The 22,828-nt window shown below is 41.0% G+C and overlaps 1 protein-coding gene across 1 annotated transcript in view; it reads left to right on the top strand.

Annotated features, from left to right (window-relative positions):
* CDC37L1 (cell division cycle 37 like 1, HSP90 cochaperone) overlaps positions 1 to 22,510 on the top strand; it is a 30,634-nt gene extending 8,124 nt beyond the window's left edge. The window contains exons 4-7 of the mRNA XM_056106889.1: positions 8,378 to 8,493; positions 8,958 to 9,080; positions 15,198 to 15,362; positions 20,760 to 22,510. Coding sequence (XP_055962864.1) covers positions 8,378 to 8,493; positions 8,958 to 9,080; positions 15,198 to 15,362; positions 20,760 to 20,855 — 500 coding nt within the window. The 3' untranslated portion in view covers positions 20,856 to 22,510. The remainder of the gene's footprint in view (positions 1 to 8,377; positions 8,494 to 8,957; positions 9,081 to 15,197; positions 15,363 to 20,759) is intronic.
* The last annotated feature ends 318 nt before the right edge of the window (positions 22,511 to 22,828 follow it).

The following is a 22,828-nucleotide window of genomic DNA, read 5'->3' as shown; positions in this document are numbered from 1 at the left end:
AGTATGGTACTCTGAAATGAAAATGCTGGTAGGAAGAGTTAAGATTTAGGGCGTTTTGTGGCCAGAGAAATGATAACAGCAGTTAGGGTACTTTTTAGCCTTGCATGCAGCTGACCCGGGTTCAATTCCCAGCACGCCATACGGTCATCAAACCCACTGGAAGTGATTTCTGAGGCAGAGCCAGGAGTAAGTCTTGAGTACTGCCAGTTGTGACCCCCAAACAAACAGAAGTTTCAGGTCTTTTTTTTTTTTTCCAAGTATCATTTCATTATTTATAGTATAAGCTTTTTGAGTGGCTTATGAAATTTTTTTGCTACTGGTGTTTTTGCCCAAAAGCATTTTATGTATTTATTAAAAGTAGATGCTGCTCTATTCATATTATTCATAAAACTGTGTTACTTTTTATGCTTTTTATTTTAAAATAAGAAAATAGACTGTATTCTATTAAATTCAAGAATAAATTCAATTTGGGCCAGAGAGATAATAATAATATATCAGGTAGGGCGCTTGCCTTGCACACACCTGACCAGGTTCAATCCCCAGCATCACATAGAGATTGAGCTCAGGTCAGGGGTGGTTCCTGAGCACCACTGGATGTGGTCCAAAAAACTGAAACAAAAAAGGAATACGACTTATTAATGTATCAAGCTTACTATAACTAATATTATGCATTATTTATAATATACAAAAAAGTCAACAAGATCCTGAGTTAGCGGGATAAAAGGTTTTTATAAGCGGGTCTTTGATGTGATAAGGTTAAGTTGCCAATTCCACTAGTCACTAGTTTCTAGTCTTGAGTTCAGCTGTAGGAAAGAGTGACCTAGGTAGGTTTTATGACTAGCGCATGACTGCATTGGTAACATAGTACTCAAGGTGATCTTAAACACTGCCAGTGGAAAACTTCCTGCGTGTAAAATATGCCGTCATTTTTACTATAAACTCAGTGTCTTGGTCAGATGCAAATTTGTGAGGAAAATTACCAAACCACCTAAGATGTATAGCTCACATGCACTGTGAAACACTATGAAGCAGTGAAGCGTTGCATGGGATTATAAATTAGTGTGATTGCTTTGGAAACTGCTCTGGGGCTGCTTCAGGAAACTAAAGATAGGGGTCAGGGGTCGCACAGTTCAGAGTGCCTGTCTTGCAGGCAAATCCCTGTTATCACCGTGCTCACCGGCCAGAGCCTGGCAGCTCTGCTGTTGAGTATCCTTTTAGTCAGAAGTGGTCTCCTGCCACGCTAAAACCAGGTGTGTGCAGGTACCACAACTAGGTATGTACACACCACATCAGGTGTGTGTGCTACCTGCATCACCACAGCAGCAACGTATGAGGGAAGGAGAAGGCAGAAAATACGAAAAATTAAGCAGTCACAGCTAAAGACAGAGCTGCCATATTGTCCACCATTTCCACTTACAGATCAATCGAAGAATGCAAAAAATTAATACAAAAAGTTATATATAACGCAGTATTTAGTGTAGCATTATTTCAATAGTCAAAAAGATAGAAGCAGCGGTTCCTATAAAAGGAAATGTTCATTGGTAGAGAATTGGATAAAGAAGGTGTAGTTTATTTATTTAGTCTATTACTGTTCAGTTACAAGATGAGCATTCAAAACAAAATGAAAGGAGCTTGTGGGAATTGTTCGAAGCCAAGGAAGTCAGCAGGAAAAAGTCAAGCACTGTATCACTTCGCCTATGGTGCAGCATGAGGATATAAAGGTAATAGGTAGGCAAAGCGAAATAGAAAAAGTGGACAAAGATTATCCAAGGAAAAAGTGGTAGGGTGTGTGAGAGATGGCTGTGGAGTGTGGAAAATACAATTTCAGAAAGAGGGAACAAATGTCTTCACATTCCGTAAAACGCTATGCTAGGGACGTCAAAACTCCAGTGAGTTCATGAGTTCATTGTTCTCGTTTCTTTTTCTGCAAAGTAAGTTTCTGGGTCAGAAGTAATGTGTAGGGAATAGCTTGCCTATTAGGGCTACAGATCTCTTACTGGGAGAAGCACAGAAAAAAAGGGAAAATGTGAAGGAGAAGAATCACTGATCCTTCCAAAATAAAATGAGACTAAGGCTAGAGTGATGGTACAGCAGGTAGAGGGCTTGCCTTGCATACAGGTGCCTGGGTTCGATTCCCAGCATCCCACAAGGTCCTCCAAGCACCATCAGGAGTAACTCATGAGTGCAGAGCCAGGAATAACCCCCGAGTATCGCCAGTGTGACCCAAAAACAAAAAGCCCCAAATGAAAAGGGACAAGAGTAATCATAGTCACCCTTTTACTTGTTAGCTGGTTTCTCCAACATACGGTGCAGATTCATTATTTAGTTTTCAACACTAGTTTCTGCTGCCGACAAATTAGGTGTTCAGTTGTGGTCTCTGCTGTAGTCCAAGGTGCCAGTGTATATTGGGGCTTCAACAGTTGTTCGTACTACCAGCAAATTAGGTTATTTCAGCTTTATTGGTATATCCTTGATAGGGAGAGTTCCTGCTTAGGAATTTGCATAATCTTAAATTTTACACCTTGATCCCTTTGTTGACATACTGTAGAAGCCATGGAATAGCCACAGAAAAAGCTGACTTGACGTCCAGAAGTGATAATAAGCAACTGATGTGTCCTGCATGTTGTGGGCTTGCAGTGTTTCATCCTGTAATGCTAACCAGAGCCTTACTGTCTTCAAAGCCAGCCAGACCTGGTAGCCACTCCCAGATTCACACTGTGCCTGTCTCTTAGTGGAAGTGCACATTGCCTTTTCACTTTGGAGGAGATGTCCTCCTTGCTGCAGCTTATTGGATGCCCAGAAATGTTTCTAAGGTAGTAGGCTGCCAGACTTTTCATGTGATTTTATCCCACTTTCTGGTGTGCATGTGTCTTCCCAGGACGTCTGGGGCAGTTGCTGCCTCCTCCTCAGCATGTTCCGTCAGCGTGAAAGGGACCAGTGTAGATTTATGTGGGATGTTGAGGAAAAGTCCCTGGGGACTAGATGGCACAGACTGGGCTATGGAGATGGTAGGCAAGGTAATGACAGCTTTGTTCTGTGCTTGCTGAATGGAAACAAACATTTCTGTTTGTGGTAAAAGGGGAAAAAGCACGAGAGCAATGACCTCACTGATGCAGTCCTTTGAAGTAGCATCTGGAATAGAAATCGTAACTAAACGTCCTAGCTCCCTAGCCTTCTAGGTCTGAATTGCATTTCGGACTCTTGGAAGAGATGGGCGATGCTCTCTCCAGGATTATGAGTGGGACATGTCCTTTATTCTGTGGTCTCAGGTAATTAACATTCTGCAGAGTTAAAACTTTCCCTAACAGTATTTGACTATTTTATGTTGCTTTTACCCTTATAATTAGATAGGTCCTGCCTTTAAAAAAAAAAAAGCTTAGTCACATCATAGAGTATTGTAAAGCATTGGATTCTAAAGTCTTCCTTTTCTCCTTGACTTGTACGTAATTGATTAATGTAATTTATGTTTTACAAATATAAAATTAATTTAGAACCAAAGTCTGTCCTCTCTTAGGCTTCACAAAAGTTGTATTCAAAGTCATGTTTAAGAGCTGGTGGAGTGGTGGGCTGGGAGAATTAAGGCCACATCTGGAGGTACTCAGAGACGACTCCTGGTGCTTTCTCTCTTTTTTTTTTTCTTTTTTTCTTTTTGGGTTACACCCACTGATGCTCAGGGGTTACTTCTGGTTCTGCGCTCGGGAATTACTCCTGGCAATGCTTGGGGGACCATATGGGTTGCCGGGGATTGAACCCGGGTCGGCCACGTGCAAGGCAAACACCCTACCTGCTGGACTATCACTTCGGCCCCCTCCTGGTGCTTTCAAGGATACTGCCTTCGTAGCACTGTCCTGCCCTCTTTGCACAATTGTAGCACTTCTGACTTCACTCCTGGCACTATTCAGGGGACATGTGGTGCCAGGAATTGAACGGGGGTAAGCTGCATGCGAAGCAAGTACCTTAACCCCAGTATTGTTCCTCTGGCCCCTTATTTTGTTTTGGAACTGCATCTAAGCAGTGCTCTGGGTCTCCTGGCTCTCTGGTTGGGGCTCACTTCCAGAAGTGCTTGGGACATTATGCAGTGCTGGGGATTGAACTTGGCCTCCTGCCTGCAAAGCGGTTACTTGGCCCATTGAACTCTTTCTCCTGCCCTGCATTTGGTTATAAATAAAATTTCTACTTAAATAAAAGTTTCTCCGCATAGTGGCTTGAAATATTTTTCTGGTGGTAGCTGATTGGGTGTGCAGGAGGGAGGGGCCTCAGAAAATGTAGAAAGAGAGTGGATGTATCTTTCGTTCAAAAATGTACAGCCTTGTTGGGAAGTTTTTATTAGCACATTGAGACATTTGAATGGTTAATATGTAAAGGATTAAAATTGAAAGGGAAACCAATAAAAACTCGTGTATACGGGAACCATTTTAGGAATCCGATGGAATATTGAAAGAGGATGGGTGCATTGGTAGATACTTAACCAGGAAAATGCATAGGTAAAAATACATTATTTTTTAAGATACCTTAGTTTGTAAAAGTCAGGCTTTCAAACATTGAGAGGAAGTGGTTGACTAGTTTAAATGAATGTTGTTCAACCTTTTCTCATCGTAGCCTGCTTCTGACCTTGTTTCCTTCCAGTTGGTCCCCTGTCTCATGTTGTTCCCCATTGATGTGATTATTCACTTGTGGCCCCTTGGAATATCTTGCGAGCCCACCGTGGGCCAGCTGGCCTATAGTTGAGAAGTGTTGCTTTAAAGGACTAGACCATCTTTAGAGGGTTATTTTAATAATAAATGAATATGCCGATTGTTCACTTTTGTGTGAATAATGCCTGACATCAGGTGTTTATTATCTCAGGTACTATTCTGCTTCCTTTATATGCTTTAGCTCATTTCACTTTCACAAAAACCTAGGTGTTAGTTGTGTTACTGTTTTCAGCCCTATTTTATTTATTTATATACTTTAAAAACTTTTTAATTGATTCACTGTAAGATCGACCCTTACAAAGCGGTTCATGATTAGATTCCATTCATACAGCATTCCAGCACCCATCCTTTCACCAGTGTACGTTTCCCAGCACCAGTATCCCCAGATTCCTTCCCATCACCCCCCACCATCTCCTCCTCCTCCTCTTCCTCCTCCTTCCCCTCTCCTCCCCCTCTCCCACCCCTCCCCCCCCCCTTTTGTTTAGCCCTATTTTATGTGTCAGGAATGGAGGCTTAAAGGTCAATGTAAGGAATTTTGGCACGATGTAAGGCCAGTACATGAACACAGAATTTATTTCCGGAATTTGTTTCCTTAGCCATCATGGTACTCTTCATTTTTGTGTAGGTCTGTTAACAAGGTTCAGAATAACTTTAGTAATTTCAGTTTTTTTTTTAAACTAAGCCATTGATCTCATTTTTATTTAAACAAAATTACACACCCTGCAAATGTCTGTAAGCATCTCCTCAGTTTCATAATAATTTGGCATGTAATTTTATTTATTTTTATTTTTTTATTTCTTGGTGGGGATTGGGGGGCGGTCGTTGGTTTTGGCCACACCAGCAGTGTGGCCTGATTCTGCTAAGAGGACACTCTGGCAGTGTTTGGGGGACCAGATGCGGTGCCGGGAATTGAACTGCTGCCTGAACAGCAAGTACCTTACCCCTTGTGCTATAGTAGATCTCTGATACTGGTATGGATTTTTATGTATTGGTTTGAGGCCACACCCAGTAGATGTGGTCTATGTTTTTTTGTTTGTTTGGGGGCCACACTCAGCAGTGCCTGTGGGTTACTCCTGGCTCTGCAGTCAAGAATCACACCTGAAGGGGCTCAGGGGACCATGTGAAATACGGGGGATGGATGGAACCAGGGTGGACTGCATACAAGGAAAGTGCCCTACCTGCTGTGCTCTCTCTCCTCCCTCAATAGACATTTTTAGACTCAAATGATAGTTCTCAGATAAGAAAAAACCGATCAACCTCCTGTTAATCTTGTCTCCAGAGTTAAGTTTTAAAACGATAACGTTTAATCATACCTGCTTCATGGCACCGACAAGTATCACCTGCTCTTTCATAATATCTTTGTTGCAAAAATAACCAAAAATGGATAGGATTTTAGTGCTTTGGTGTCTTGATGCTACCATGGAGAAATGAGCATTAGTAGTATTCCCTAGGCATGTTTGAAAGCATGTTTACTTCTGAGGTATAACAAAGCTAAGACAAAAGTGCTTCATAGAACTTAGGTTTTGGCTTTGGGTAAAAGAAATAAAAATTATGTTTTCTTTAGATTTGTCCCCAGAACTTTGTTAACTCTTTAATATGAGTAGTTTTAAGTAATCACACTTAGCTTCTCATAATTTAATCAGCTAAATAACTCAGTCACTACATCCAGAATGTTGTGAAAGTAACTATCAAACTTGTAATTCTTTGGGAAAATTGTTACAATGCCCTTTTTCAACATGGGGGAAAATTATTTTAAGTAGGTTCCTATGTGTTGCTAAATACATTTTCTTGGTAATACATTTGTCCTCTGTTTTCTTTGTGTTCTCATGTGAAACCTCAAAGTTTATTTTGTACCTAGACGGAAGATGTCCTGCCAACTATTGAGACTTGTAAGATTTCCATGATGGTTCAAAATGTCCAGGCTTCTTGGATGAGTCTAAAATGTCTACAGCTAATATTGTTCTATTCAGATGGGAAGCTGACTGGCTGATTTTTTTTATGGTAGATTTTTTTTTAAATACTTCACTGATTTCATTATTTCTCAGTTGATGCAGACTTTCTGTTCACATTTTTTATAAATTGGAATAAAGACGAAAGCCCACAATCAGTACTCTGCATTAGTTCGATCTTTTGAAACAAATGGCGGCCATTTGTTTTCTGTGCATATAAACATGAGTAAATGGGTAACTTGACTGATGCGTTGAAAGTATATTATTGTTAAAATATATTACACTCTTGGATTGGTTTCCTTTGCTGACAAAAGTTTACCATTTCCTCTTCGACTTGTTCATTTGTTTAGAACACGTTCATTTATTCTTCTTTCTTATTTTGTTAGAATTTAAGTTAACACGGTTATTATAATATTGTTTCTTGTTTTGCTATACATTGTCACCCACCTTACCACAACCAAGTTGCCCGAGAATCTCCACCACTATCTTAGACAATAATTTAGAAACAGTGTGTTTTTTTCTGAATCTTCTGTTGTTAGCTTAGTATCGTTTCTTGAGGTTTCAATTTCTAGGTCTCTGTAAATAATGTATTTGCAACGATTAAGAAATACTGCATTCTGTGAATAATTTCTTTTGGAAGTAATCTATTGTCACTTTAGCTCAGGAAGACCAGCACTCTTAGTTTGCCCCAAACTTTAGGCAATCCCAGATCAAATAAAATAATTGAGTTTTTTTTTTTTCATTTGTTTATTTGTATGTTTGGCTGTATCTGGTGGTGCTCCGATCTTCCGGCTTTGCCCTCAGGGATCACTCCAGGCGGGTTTGGGGGGACCATAAGGAGTGCTGAGAATGGAACCCAGGTTGGCTGCATGCAAAGCAAGTTCCCTACCTTCTGTGCGCCAGCCCCTAAAATAATTTTTTGTAGTAGAGGCCACATGCAGGGATTCTGAGAAGCCCATAGCCACTCCCACTGATGTTCAGCCCTGATATGCAGGGTTGCTAGTTTGGTGCTGGGACCTTGGGGCACATGGGGGCAGGACCCAGTGGTGGTTTCCTAGGCTTGTGCTTTACCACTCGAGCTGTCTCCCTGACACTTGGGTGATTAGCAGCAGGGGTGAGGGATCTGGCTCAGGGAACCTCCAAGCAGTGCTGAGGCTCTGGGGCCTTTCCCAGCAATACTTGGTTTGGTGCTTGGCCCAGCAGTGTGACGGTGCTTGGCTTAAGAGGTGCTGGGCCAGCATGCTCACATCTGGCCGTGTTTAGGGCGTCCAGGACCATACCTGGAGATACTTGGTGCTGAGGACGCGAAAGATATATACCCTTGGCACTGAGCTATCTTCTCAGCCCCAAAGGCCCAAAGGAACTTGGGTGCGTGCTGGGGGTGGGGATGGGGCGTTGCAGAGGAGAGCAGGATTTCAAACCCAAACCCAGAGCCTCACATGTGCAAGACAAGTGTTCAACCACTGAGCTGCTTCCCCAGCCAGTGTTTGTTTCGATCTTTAAGCGAGTCACTCTGCTTTAACCTCACCCATCATTAAAAACAAGACAGTCAGTGATTTATGGAAGCTATGTCTTGTACAAATGGGCATTGCTTTTAAAAAAGAAACCCTTTTCGTTTACTTTTTATCTTAACACATTACTGTGTTAAAACTGTCTTTAAAGAGAATCATTTAAAATTCAGTCTTTCACTTACAAAAGGAAAGCATTTGACGTTCATGGTTTCTCTTTTTACAGGTATGTTGAGTCGATGGGATGATAGTCAAAGATTTTTATCTGACCATCCTTATCTTGTATGTGAAGAAACTGCTAAATATCTTATTTTATGGTGTTTTCATCTAGAAGCTGAACAGGTACTGTGTGAGCCTAGAATTTGGGGGAAATTTGGTGTGATTTTTGTTTGCTTTTTCCCTTTCTTAAATTAAATCGAGGCATTAAATGGAATTATCGTTTGTTTTTTTTTTCATCATACCTACTTAAGTTTACTGTGGGAATTATTTTTTTTAACTTATTTCAGTGAGTTATGAAAACATTTTCATAATCTGCTTTGCCTGCTCCCATTTCCTTACCCCATATATTGCAAGCTTTTTCTTCTTTTTGCCTATTAGATTAAAACCCAAATAGTAATTCAGTGTTAATCATAGAAGTCTTTTGTAGAGTATATGCATTGCATACCTGAGACCCTGAATTCAATCCTCCCAGCGTACGCGCGCGCACACACACACACACACACACACACACACACACACACACACACTCTTGAGACAGTCATAAAGAGATTGCAGAGGTATTTCTGACAGTTTTGATCTATTTTCAGAAAGGAGCTCTGATGGAACAAATAGCACATCAAGCTGTTGTAATGCAGTTTATTATGGAAATGGCCAAAAACTGTAATGTGGATCCAAGAGGGTGTTTTCGTTTATTTTTCCAGAAAGCCAAAGTAAGTAATCGTTTGGTATCATTTAGTGGGAAAATTAGCCCTCAGCAGAGACCTCTTTGGTTGATACATAAAAGCAAAGCCTTCAACCAGGATAGCACAGGTTAAATTCTTTAGATTTTATAGTGCGAAGTTTTTACTTCTGGTTTCATGCTAATTTAAACCTAACAGATCTATTATATTACACTGTGCCATAGAATGTATGTAAAATTAAGGCCCATTTAGAAGAATGTGTATATTTACTGTTCTGTTTCATCAAAAAGAAGACATTGGGAACCAGCACAAAGGACAACTCTGTAAGATGCTAAGGAGACAGTGTTGAAAAGATTACATACTCTATCCTCATATGTTAACTCAGTGTAATGAGAAATCAAATTTTTGTAAGGAAAAGATAGGAGACAACATGATACTCTACAGAGGACTAGTTAAAAAAAACCTTTTGTGACATGTATGTAGAATGTGGCGATTAAAAGACATTTATTTGTTTATCTGCCAAAGTGCTATAAAGTGAAAAAAGTAATAGGTATTTATATGTACAGGAGCATGTGATGTGTTAGATGTTTTTTGGACTGGGAAGGTAGCTTAAAGTGCGGGAACCACATGCCTAGCGTGCACTAGTCCCTGAGTTTGATCCCTGACACTGTCTATCCCCTCATCCCCGCGTTAGACTGTCTTGCACTACCAGGGACACACTACACTGGTGGACCCCAGCAGCACCATGTCAGTAGTGCCTCGTATTGACCCATTAGGCCTACATTGCTACCCCGACTATCACTGGGAATAACCCGCTTGCTAGCCCCTTAAGACTGCTTGGGAGGCCCTTGCTACTTCCCCCCCACCCCCTCCCAAATTTAAAGTTGTGAAAAATCAGAAATCTTATTCACCGTGGGAGTATTGATGGATTACTGTGGAAAATTTCCGAGTAAAGTTGAACAAGTACTCATTCCCAGAAATTCTTCTAGGTATGCCCCCTAAAGAATAAATTTCTCTGTAAATCTACAACTTTAAAAAAAATAAAATAAAATAAAGGGGAAAAAAAAAAAAGAATAAATTTCTCAGCATAAAGTTCAGGACACTGGAGAATCTTGCAGACCCTTTCAGGAATTCTGAGTAGAAATTATTTTCATAATAACCATTATATTATGTGCTGTTTTCACTGTCATTTTCTTGAGAGTACAGCAAAGATCAATTAAGGAAAAGCTGATGTGTAAATCCACCTTCTAGTAAGCAGGACATCTCAATAAAGTTTTTGTTGAAAAAGATTTTTTTAAATAAATGTCACAAGCATCACCATGGGTTTATTATTCTTATCTTTTATTTTAAACCTTTTTATTGAATCACCATGAATTACATTATTAAAAATGATTCATAAGTTATGTTTATGTATGACGTATCTGTTAGAATTACTGTTAGAAATTAAAACAGGAATTTTAAAAACCACTTATTTAAAAAAGATTTTAAATATTGACAGATGCACTGTACATAAACAGTCACTTTTTTTTTAGGTTCCTCAATAATTTTTAGGTGTGTGAAGGAGTTCAGAGCCCTAATGTTCTAGAAACCATAATGCTCATACTGGAGTAGTTCATAGTTGCAAAAAAACTAGGAACAACCCAAATACCCATTAACAAAATGAATTTTTATATATCCATTTTGTAAAATAGTGTCAGTATGGACGGGGAAAAAGTCACAATAAAATAACCAGTATTAGTTAAAACATATGTCATTAAGGTTTTTTTTTTGTTTTATGTTTTTGTTGTTGTTGTTTGCGGCCACACCCAGCTGTGCTCAGGACTTGCTCCTGATGGTGCTCCAGGGACCATTAGAGAAGGCACGTGCACCTCACCTGCTCTCTGTGCTATCTCTGCACCCCTCACCTGCTTTCTCCATCATCTCCCCAGCTGGGCCCCACCTGCTCTTTCTGCTGTCTGTCTGGCCCAATCATAAAGTGCTTTATAAATGTCAAATACAAGAAGAACCAAGTAATATAAATAATTCCTACATTTATAAAAAGAAAAATTAGTAGCATAACAAATTATATTGTATTGATATTAATGCCAATAACTAACCCATAGATTTTAACCTGGCTCTTCAATGTAAAACTAAACTTAAGAAAAAGCACGTTTTAGTTAAGTGGGCCTGTGAGAGTAAAGTCACGGCAGAGCCTGGCAAGCTCCCTGTGGCGTATTCGATATGCCAAAAACAGCAACGATAATGGGCCTCATTCCCCTGACCCTGAAAGAGCCTCCAGTATGGCAGCGTTGGGAAGGACCAGTAAGGAGAGGCTGCCAAAATCTCAGGGCTGAATATCACCGGGGCACCCCAGGTGGAGCAGGTGCAGTCCCCACCTACTTCAGTTGGAATCCCAGTGACCAAGAGCTTTCACAAGCAAGGCCCAGGTATGCAGGTTCCAGGACTAAGTCTCCAGGCCACATGGTGGCGGTGGACCTGGGCTGGCCCTCCCTGGGTCACCGCCCACCCAGAAGACTGGCTGTCATGCCCACAATTTGCCTTCGGACGCCATCTTAGCAAACCAATAGCCCTGGCCCAGAGACTCCCAATTGAATCCCAAAATGATTAGTGCCATACAGAGCTGTCTCTGGAATCCAACCATTTACAATCTAGAAATTTACATGTATAATCATCGCCACGTGAGCTCTCATGATATTTGAAATGAGTCATGGAAAATATATTATCTAGAGTCTGCCCTGGCAGGTAGACTTGAATGGTGGTGGGAAAATTTGAGTAAAATTAATGATTAAGATGAGAGAGAGAGAGAGAGAGAGAGAGAGAGTGTATTGGGGAAATTGTCTGCCTAGAGGCAGGGTGAGGACTACAATGTGTTTGTGTGTGTGTGGGGGGGGGGGGGCGTGATACTTGGGACATTGATGTTGGAAAATGTGCACTGGTGGAGGGATGGGTATTGTATGCTGAATCTCAAACATGAAAGCTTTGTAACTCTATCTCACGATGATACAGTAAAAAAATCATGTGGAGTTCATGCCCAACTCAAACAGCTTAATCAATGGCTGAACAAATAGCAGCACTCCTATAGTATTTAATGAAAAATAAAATCTCAGGACTGGCTGGGACGAATAGAGACGTTACTGGCGCCCGCTCGAGCATAGGACAGTGATACAGTGATGAGAGTAAAGGAAAAGGGAGGGAGGGAGGGAGGGAGTGCAGGGAGACTGTTCTGTTAATACTGGATGATGAGTACTCTGCCATTCTTTTTGGTTTTGGTCCACACCCATCTTTGCTCAGGTCTTACTTCTGGCTCTGCACTCAGAGATCACTCCTGGTGGGGCTTGGAGGATCATATGGGGTGCAAGAGATTGAACGCTGGTCAGATGCATGCAATCAAGCGCCCAATCCACTGCACTGTTTCTTTGGCCTCTAATTGTGCCATTCTTAAACATTAATAAACGGAAGCTAATCCCAGTAGATCTTATCAAGAATTTTGCCTGTATTTTACATCATTGGAAGGAGCTCCCCTTAACATAACTTTCTTCTTTCCATTAAACATAAAGATGATACAATACTTAACTAAAATCCTTAATGTTTTCCAAAATGATGGTCAGCACTCTGACACTGGTGCTATGACTTGTGTTAATCAAACCACATGTAGGTATGAGTCACTGATTGGCGGTGTCAACATGTTTATGTTGTTTTCTGTGATTTTCATGACTTTTACAAGGGAGTATGGGGTTGGAAAGTAAAATAGGTACTCGTACCACTTCATTAACCTAAGGAGATTTTTTCGAAAAAATTTCATATGTATTTTATTTTCATAAAAATAGTTCAGAGTAAAGGTGAATTACTTTACTCAGAGTAGTTCAGAGTAGTTCATTACAGATAATATCCAAACACCAATCCCACCACCGAGCACCTTCCCACCACCATAGGGTAGTGTGTGAAGGTTGTTGTATTTCATACTGGAGCCATTTAAGCCTGTAGATAAGAAAATACCAGCAAGTGTGTTAAAGCCAAACAAATGTGTGTTACTTTTGATAAGTGAGATAGAGTGTAACAGGTCGCGCAGCCACAAATGTGGCCGCATGCTGCAGGAAACTGCTTCATTCTCTTCCGGGAGCTTTAGTTTATAGTCTCTGAGGCTGGGTGTTGGCTGTTGATGAGGTTACATGGCGCTGGGGGCAGTTCGTGGGTGTGACTGTCAGGCTACTGGAAAACTGGGGAACTGGGGGGAGGAGGCCCAGTCCCGATCCGAGCAGGCTTGGAGATCTCAGTCATAGGTTCCCACATACTGGATGTTTTTGCTGGTCCACTCTTTTGTTTGTTTGTTTGTTTTATTAGTGAAACACCATGAGGTACAGTTGTAGACTTACAAGTTGTCGTGCTTGGGTTTCAGTTATACAATGATCGAGTACCCATCCCACCACCAGTGCCCATTCTCCACCCCCACCAATCCCAGTATCCCTCCCACCTCCCCACCCCCCTTCCCACCCTGCCTCTGTGGCAGGGCACTCCCTTTTGTTTTAGCTCTCCTTTTGGGTGCTGTGGTCTGCAAAAGAGGCATTGAGTGGCAGTCGTGTTCAGTCTGTAGTCTACTTTCAGCATGCATTTCCCATCCTGGGCGGATCTTCCCAGCACCCTTTATTTGGTGCTCCCTTCTCTATCTGAGCTGCCTTTACCCCTAGAGTGTGCGGCTGGCCTCTAAGCCTTGGAGTGAACAACCTGGTATTTATCACAGCTGTTCTTGGGTGTTAGTCTCTTATTTTCTTACTTTATGTTCCCCAGATGAATGCAATCTTTCTATGTCTGTCCCTCTCTTTCTGACTCATTTCGCTTAGCATGATATTTTCCATGTAGTACCACTTGTATGTAAATTTCATGACTTCATTTTTTCTAACTGCTACATAGTACTCCATTGTGTAGATGTACCAAAGTTTCTTTAACCAGTTATCTGTTCTTGGGCACTCAGGTTTTTTCCAGATTCTAGCTCTTGTAAACAGTGCTCCAATGAACAAACAAGTGCAGATGTCACTTCGACTATACTTTTTTGCCTCTCCGGAGTATATTCCCAGGAGTGGTATTGCTGGGTCAAATGGGAGCTCAATTTCTAATTTTTTGAGAATCGTCCATACTGTTTTCCAAAGGGTTGAACCAGTTGGCATTCCCACCTCTGCTGGTCCACTCTTAAGGTGAGGTACATCCCCTCTTGGGTGAGGCTTGTCAAAGTGTATAGAGAGTGGCCTTGAGCTACAGCAGTTCATTAGAGGTTTTTCTAATTTTTTTTTTTATTAGTGAAACACCATGAGGTACAGTTGTAGACTTACAGATTTTTGTGCTTGGGTTTCAGTTATACAATGATCAAGTACCCATCCCTCCACCAGTGCCCATCCTCTACCACCACTGAATCCAGTAGCCCTACCACTCTATCCCCCCCAACCCCACCCCACCTCTGTGCAGGGCATTCCCTTTTGATCTCTCTCTCCTTTGGGTGCTGTGGTTTGCAAAAGAGGCATTGAGTGGCAATCATGTTTGGTCTATAGTCTACTTTCAGCTTGCTTCTCCCATCCTGGGAAGATCCTCCCAACACCCTTTAGTTGGTGCTCCCTTCTCTATCTGAGCTGCCTTCTCCCTCAGCACTCAGCATGTGCGGCTGGCCTCCAAGCCGTGGAGTGAACCTCCTGGTACTTATCTGCGAGGGTTCTGCTTGGGGCGGGTAGGGAAACTAAACCCACCCGCTCTGAGTTGCCCCATTGAAGACAGTCTGGCGTGGGGTCGGGACATTCTGAGGCTGAGATTTGAAAGATTTTAGGAGTATTTCTTGATAGGAGGCTGATGGCAGAATGAATTAGTGATTAAATGAGGGTTATTTTGCATCATGCCAGAAATCCAGGGAATACTTTGCTTTTTATATGTGTGCTCTCTCTCTCTCTCTCTCTTTCTCTCTCTCTCTCTCTCTCTCTCTCTCTGTGAAGAGAAGAGTTTTCTTATTTTTTTTTTTTTTGATTAAGCAGAGGGAAAAGGAGCAAGAAAGTCTGACAGGGAACTAGTAAGATTTGCATTTCAACTCTTTGCCTGATTGTATATGCTTGCAAGAATTTACTGTGTGGTATAGAAATCTTGAAAAACGTCTTTATTTTTTGTTTTTAGGCAGAGGAAGAAGGTTATTTTGAAGCATTCAAAAATGAACTTGAAGCCTTCAAGTCAAGAGTCAGACTTTATTCTCAATCACCAAATTTTCAACCTATGATAGTTCAAAATCATGTTCCCCATTCTGGTGTTGGATCTATAGGTTTATTAGAATCTTTACCACAGGTAAGTTCTAAAAGTAAATATTTTATTAACATAGTAACAATTTTTATTATTTTGACTATTATATGTAATATATGTGTGGCTGTTTTAAATATTCTTGCCTCACAAGGGAACTTTTTTTATTTAGATTTATATTAGTGAACGGGTAGGGCGTTCGCCTTACAAGCGGCCAACATGGCCGACCCGAGTTCGATTCCTCCGCCCCTCTCGGAGAGCCCGGCAAGCTACCGAGAGTATTCAATATGCCAGACACAGTAACAACAAAGTCTCCAATGGAGACGTTACTGGGCCCGCTCGAGCAAATCGACGATCAACGGGAGGGCCTGTACCTTTACCTTTACCTATATTAGTGAAACAAACACCATGAGGTACAGTTGTAGATTTACAAATTTTTGTGCTTGGGTTTCAGTTATACAATGATCGAATACCCATCCCTCCACCAGTGCCCATTCTCCACCACCACTGGTCCCTCCCACCCCCACCTTCACCCATCCCACCCTGCCTCTGTGGCAGGGCATTCCCCCTAACTCACAAGGGAACTTTGAGTTTCATTTTGTACCATGTCTTGGCACTGATTCTCATCCATCTTTTTAGGTATTTAGAGAGACATTCAATTCCACTTAAATACAGAAGAGATGATTTGTACCCTAACATCCTTAAGGACATTATTATCTACTGATTATTAGTTATAATGTCTGAAGATGGCACATGAGTTAGACTACATTTTGAGTAGAACTATATTGTTAGGAATTTGTTAAGATCAACTGGGTTCAAAGCATGCATCCAGGTGGCAACCAATCTGATCTGTTGGATGATTTAATATTGTTAAGTGTTGCTCTTGTACTCCAGGTACATTTTTATTACACGTTAGTGTAGTTCATGCTAAGCTGTTTTCTGTCACTAGTACGGAATTTTCTTGTTATCTCTACAAAGTTGCTACACATTTCAGATTTTAGAAGTATTTTATTAGAGCCTACTCATTCCTCATTTCCTGACCCCACAATTTTTAGACCTACTTTAATTGCCATTTAAAATGTTTTCTACAGGGCTGGAGTGATAGCACAGTGGGTAGGGCATTTGCCTTGCAGGCGGTCGACCTGGGTTCGATTCCCAGCTTCCCATATGGTCCCCCAAGCATTGCCAGGAGTAATTCCTGAGTGCATGAGCCAGGAGTTACCCCTGTGCATCGCCAGGTGTGACCCAAAAAGAAAAAAAAAAGTTTCCTACACATTATCTGTAGGAAAGGGGAATCCTGTTTAGAAAAGAATGTGATGAAAACACTTATTGTATTTTTTTTAACCTCAAAATTGATAGGAACTGATCTTTTCAGTATCCTGACTTTATGTCTCTATAATTTCGCTATTCTGGTTGCATGTATTGTGGACAAAGGGGACAGTTTACAGTCCAAGCTATGGCTCAGTGGACAAAGCACTGCTTTTCATACTGAAGGCCCCGGGACCTAAGCACTGCTGGTCGACCCTTGAATACAGAATATGGAGCACAGACCTCAGATCAGTCCTTGAGCCTCTGCTTTTGGTTCTTTAAAAAAAAAAAAAGAGGCAGGATGAAATACAATTGAAGGGAAACAGTTTGTCATATTCTCCTCGCCAAAAATACTCTCAAGGATCAAAGTCTAAGATTTTAAAATGATAATACTATTTATTAGACATGGAATCATTATTTCTCTTCAGCTTGTCCTATAGATTGTCTCCTGTTGCTGTTTAAATTCAGTGATTATGTTCAATTTTTCAAGAAATAATCCACAGTTGTTTGGTGTGTGGGAGGGGTCTAGAGGTTGGGGTCAAGGCAAGGAGGGACTGACGTTGTACTTCAGAAGTAGAGCCCTGGATTTGATCCCCAGCACTGTGTCGTTATCCCCCCCACCCCCCCGCTAGAAAAAGTATTTCATAAAATTTGTTATTGTGGGGGCCACTCTCAGCTCTACATGGTGGTGCTTGGGCATGTTTATACTGGAGATTGAACCCAGAGCCTCACACAGGCAAGGTTCTACTCCTTAAGCCACAACATCCCTGCCCCATCACAGTAAAGAACTCTGTCCAAAGGAATTGAGGGACTAAATCCTGTCAGGTCCAATCTGTAAGTGTCCTAAAACAAGGATTTTGCATAATGAATGCAAAGGATAAAGGGGATTTTTGAATGCTATTGGTTCTAAACATGAGGGGAAAGATACATTTAAAGTATCATTAGAGGAGCCAGAGAGATTGTTCAGATTGTTCAGTAGGTAACATAGTTGCCTTGTATCTGGCTGATAAAGGTTTGATACCTAGCTCCCCAAATGATCCCCAGAGCCTCTAGGAATGATCCCTGAGTAGAGTAAGCCCTACTTAACTGGTTATGGCCCCAAAACAAATAAAAATCTGTGTGTGTGTGTGTGTGTGTGTGTATTATTGAAATCCTGCTTTCAGAAAGTTCTTATACATAACAGAAAACTAACATTGTTTCTATACATCTCAGTCATGGTGCTTTAATAATATTTTATTAATAATGTTTTCATTTTCATCAATATTATTCTTACAAAAAATAAAAGGTGAATTATTTTTTGTTTTAAGTTTTTTTTTTATTTTTATTTTCTTTTTAGGTCACACCTGGCGATACACAGGGGTTACTCCTGGCTCTGCACTCAGGAATTACCCCTGGTAGTGCTCAGGGGACCAAGTGGGATGTTGGGAATTGAACCCGGGTCGGCCATGTGCAAGGCAAACGCCATACCCGCTGTGCTATTGCTCTAGCCCCCTGTTCTAATTTTTTTAAATGGACAAAAAGCGCTTCATTCTCTTCCCCACAAACTTTTTTTCTTGGTAATTTGTAATTTTTTGCAGTCAAGAAATTGTTTTTAATGAGGCTAGAACAGTAGTACAGAAGGTGGAGTGTTTGCGCTGCATGTAGCTGACCTGGTCCATATGGTCCCCCACAAGTAATTTTTGAGTGCAGAGCTAGGAGAAAGCCCTGAGCATCTCTGGGTGTGACCCCAAATCAAAAATAACCTTTTTTTTATTTTTAAAAAAACTTTAAACACTGTGGTTTACAGAGTTGTTCATAATACATTTAAGGCTTTAGAGTTCGAATTACAGTCCCGCCACCAGAGTAACATTCCCTTCCCTCCGTTTTGTTCCCATTTTTCCACGCCCTCCTCCACATCTCCTCCCTTAGCAGGCACTGATTTATTTATTTTATATTTCTTGTTACAACTAAATGACGAATGGAATTATTAAAAAGTAGTTCAGTAAAAGAAAGCTTGTGAAAATTGTTACCTCTCACTATGGAATCGTTAAGCCCTTGTCTGGGGATTTACTAGGCTGTTGTTAGTTGAGCCGTCTATGTCACTGTTTCTGTTTATTGAGCTTACGTGGCTGCTGTGTTACTTTTGCTTCTCATTTGGTGTGATTCTACTGGGCTGCCAGGGTTGTGAAATTTGGAGGTGTCAGTGCTCCTGGAGCTGTAGTATCTGTAGAATTGGGCTGATGAGTGTAAGTGAGGGTAGGTGTGGGGTGTGGCAGGGCTTCAGAAAGTTCTGGGGTGGGAGGAGGTTGTCCACCCCCACTCCAAGAAGACTGAATTCTCCGTCTGAAAACCAGTCATTCTACTGTTGAGGGCGCCCACTGAGTTTTTCATTTCATCTACTTAGTGACACTTCTGTTTGTAGCTTTCTTATTTCTGCTCTCGTTTCCTTCTGTATTTTCTCCGCTGTCTGTTCCACTGTTTGTTTCATGTCTTCCTTTGATTTACCGGATGCCCAGCTCCACCGTTTCTTTGAGTTCATTAAACATCCTCATCGTTTCGCCCATTTCGGTTCATTTCATCTAAAGAATTCATCTCGAATTCTTTATCGGAGAGATTGTATTCGTCAGCGTTCCCTGTGGAGGGTTCTGGCCTCTTTCCTTCATCCACTCCCCATGGTGGCGATTTGCGCTGCTTCTTCCTGTTGCTGTGGTCGTGTGGAGGTGGGACCCACCCGTTCACTATCAGTGTCCCTCTTGCTTCGAGAAAGGGTTATGGATGAGCTCGGTTGATGGTGCTCACCTCTTTCCCCTTCTAGAAGACGAGCTTCCTCTCTGGTGCTCCTCTGTGACGTACGTGAGCCGTCTAGTGCAGCTCCAGGGGATGTTTTCTTTTGTATTGGGCTTGTTGAGTTTCTTGTGCTCACGTTTATTTTGCTGAGATTGGAATAGGCTAGTGAACTATAGGCGTGATGTGCTCGTGACAGCAAGGCTGTCCTCCTCAGAATTAGGTAATGGAGATTGAGATACGAGTCCGAAGCCCCTTCCCCCGTACCTGTTAGGGGCTTGGCTGAATTAGTGCCTGAGCTGGATTAAGTCCCACTTCTGATGCAGTCCTAAAACTTGACGGGGTTAGCCTCTGGTCTGGGTGCTCGCAGGAGGCACCTTGGCCGAGGGGAGGTGGGGGTCTTGCAGTTCCCTGGGTCGGTTTTCTGGGCATGCCGCCCTGGAGGCTACACCCCTGAAAACCAGTGTACCTGCAATTTTCATGGGTTTGGTGTCTCTGCAGAGATTAGTTGGGGAGAGTCAAGTTGGGCCAGTGGCATGGTGGCAGTTGTGGGGTGGGGGGTGTGGTTCCCAGGGCTTCCGCAGGGTGGGGACTTGGCCCACCTTGCTCCAGAGGGCACCCGAAAGTTTTCAGCCAGAGTCTGGTGTTTGGAAATTTGGATTTTAAGAACCTCTCAAATAATTAACATATTCCTCCTTCTTGTTAGTTTTTAGCCTCCTAATTTGGGGAAAGCAAAGTTAACCTTAAATATAGCAATGACTTTCATTTAGTAAATGGAATTTTTTCCTTATCAAATATTTTGTATTTTTAGTATTTACTGTCGTAATTAAATGGAAATCCTGAAAATATATTGATGGTGTAAAGCCTTTTTTGTTTGTTTGGGGGCCACACCCAGGGTGCTTGGGGTTTACTCCCTGCTCTGTGCTCAGGAATCACTCCTGGTGGGGCTCGGGGGACCGGGGATTAACCCTCAGTCAGCCACGAACAAGGCAAGCACCCTATCCCCTGCCGCTGTACTCTCTCTGGCCCTTAAAGCCATAGTTTGAGTAATTGCTATGTACATGGTAACATGGAAGATGTCATTTTGTATAACGATTAAAATGAACAGTTTTGTTGAATGATACATTAATACCTTTTTGGTATTTTGCACGTTATCTTTCTGTCTCTAAGATGTCTCTCTGAAATGGGTGCTTATAAGTCTTTTTTACCTCCTTACCGTTTTGGGGTTCAGCCCAAGTCTGATTTTAAAAAACAGCTTTTTTCCCTCTACCCGGCTAAACTGCAGAGAAACAGTGAATGTCAAGTTGAATGTATATATCTTACTGGCATAGAATTAATTGTACATTGTTTTTTCCCCGTTCTTTTCACCCCCAGAATTCAGATTATCTTCAGTATTCTATCGTCAACTGCAGTTTAAATTCAGTGGTACATAAAGAAGATGATGAACCCAAAATGATGGACACTGTATAAATTGGTTAAGACTGCTGAGGCCAAGTGCTATTTTGTTACAAGAAAGGAAGAACTTGGCTATTTTCTTGACACTTTTATGGGTGCTGCACTTTATTTTTGTTTGGTTTTTGATGAGAGAGGGGGAAAAAGAGTACTGAAAACATTTTGTAAATTTTTTTTATGTGCTGCTAGGTTGTTTTTGTTTTTTTGTTTTTTGGTTTTGTTTGTTTTTTTTTTTTTTCTGAAGAAAGGAGTGGTACCATTTGTTGTGGGACATGAAACTGGACATTTTTTTTTTTTTGGCTACTAAATTTGCCTTTAATCTTACTGTTCTCAATTTTGGAATCAAAGTATGAAAATCTGCACAAATGTGATTGTTTACAAGAACTGGTCGATTCTAGGAGGCATCTGCTACAGTCTCTTTTTACATGGATGTGTACATGTCCTACTCTACAAAAATGACTAAAGAGAAAAATGTACTTGTATCCTATTGCTAATTTAGCTGTCAAATCTGGTATTTCATCCTATTAAAAGCAATAAATCAATAGTTGATTATCTATTTTACTAAATTAAGGTGGGTGGACAAATTGAAAGTCCCCTGAAAATAATTTGTATTTTTCGACACCATCAGTTAACTTCATGACTATGATATCAAATTATGTAGACACTAATTTACCTTCTCAGTATCCTCAGAACTGGGTCTGGACGCATTGTTCAGTGGGCAAGGTGCTTGCCATTCACATGGCCAACCCCGGGTTCAGACTCCAGCACCCCACATGGTCCCCTGAGTAGTGCCAGGAGTGATCTCTGAACACAGAGCCAGGAGTAAGCCCTGGGCACGGTTGGGTATGGCCCAGAAACCAGGGTGAACAAAAACTTGCTAAAACAGTATTCCGTAGTCGTTGATTTTATTCTGTTGATCTTTTAATATTGAGGATTAGTGGTGACTTAAAAGTGATACGATTTTTTTGTTTGTTTTAACTTTCCCAACCAACTTCAAGCATACTGTTTTTTTGCATAACATAGTCTGGGAATCTCTCAGGGAAAACGTTTAAAGACTATTAATGGCTTATTAGATCAAACATGAGGAATCTGATTTTCAGTCGTTTCATTCTGATGCAACCCAAGGACTTTTTAAAAAGAGGTGTCTTGTTTGAGCTCCGTGTACCAAGCTACCGGCTTGTTTCAAGAGTTTGGCGCCCTTATTGGTCATGCTGCCTTTTACTAATTTTTCATTTTTAACTGTTAACACAGAATGTTTCTAAACATTACTCCTATATAAACCACTTCAAATCTGCTGAGGTATTTGGTGAATCATTTTTATTTGGAATAAGATGAAAGTACTTACCATATTGTCATTATTTGAGGATTAATATGACTTACAGGATCATGGACTTTGGTTTATATTGGGTATAGTCTGGTTCAGTCCCATTGAGATGTGCAGAACATTTAGAAAACTTGTTTCAACTTGAGAAACCAAATAATGCTAAGGCATCAGCCCCTATGGTGATTAGGCCTCTGATCTTGGCCTCATTTGCACTTTTTTTAAACAGGAAACAAGACACTTAGTACCCATAAAAATGGACTGGAATTACTGAACAATATCTCTGTAACATCACTATCTTCCTGATTTTCAGAATAAAACTTTCTGTGCTTTTGATATAAATATATACTCTGTAATAAAAGTGTTTGACTAATTTATATAGCAGTATTCATCAGCCTCTACTTTTTTTTTTAAAATATCAATGGTCAAGTAATAGAAGTGTTTTATCTTTTACTGTTCTGGAAAAAGCTCTTGTTTCTCCCTTTCTATGAAATAAAAATTAACACAGTAGTAAAATCCACATAGTCGCAAAAATCTGACTTCACTTTTTCACAAGATTTGACTGTTAGTACCCAAGGTACTTAATAAACTTCATTTGTTCTCTTAAAGGAACTAATAGCTAAAGAGGAGGAAAGAAATACTGTCAACAAAGTGAACACACTATTCCTGA

Source organism: Sorex fumeus, unplaced genomic scaffold, assembly GCF_029834395.1.
Source record: "Sorex fumeus unplaced genomic scaffold, SorFum_2.1 ptg000149l, whole genome shotgun sequence".
Classification (NCBI taxonomy): Eukaryota; Metazoa; Chordata; class Mammalia; order Eulipotyphla; family Soricidae; genus Sorex; species Sorex fumeus.
The sequence above is the reverse complement of the archived record's forward strand: the minus strand, read 5'-3'. Positions and strand labels throughout refer to the sequence as shown.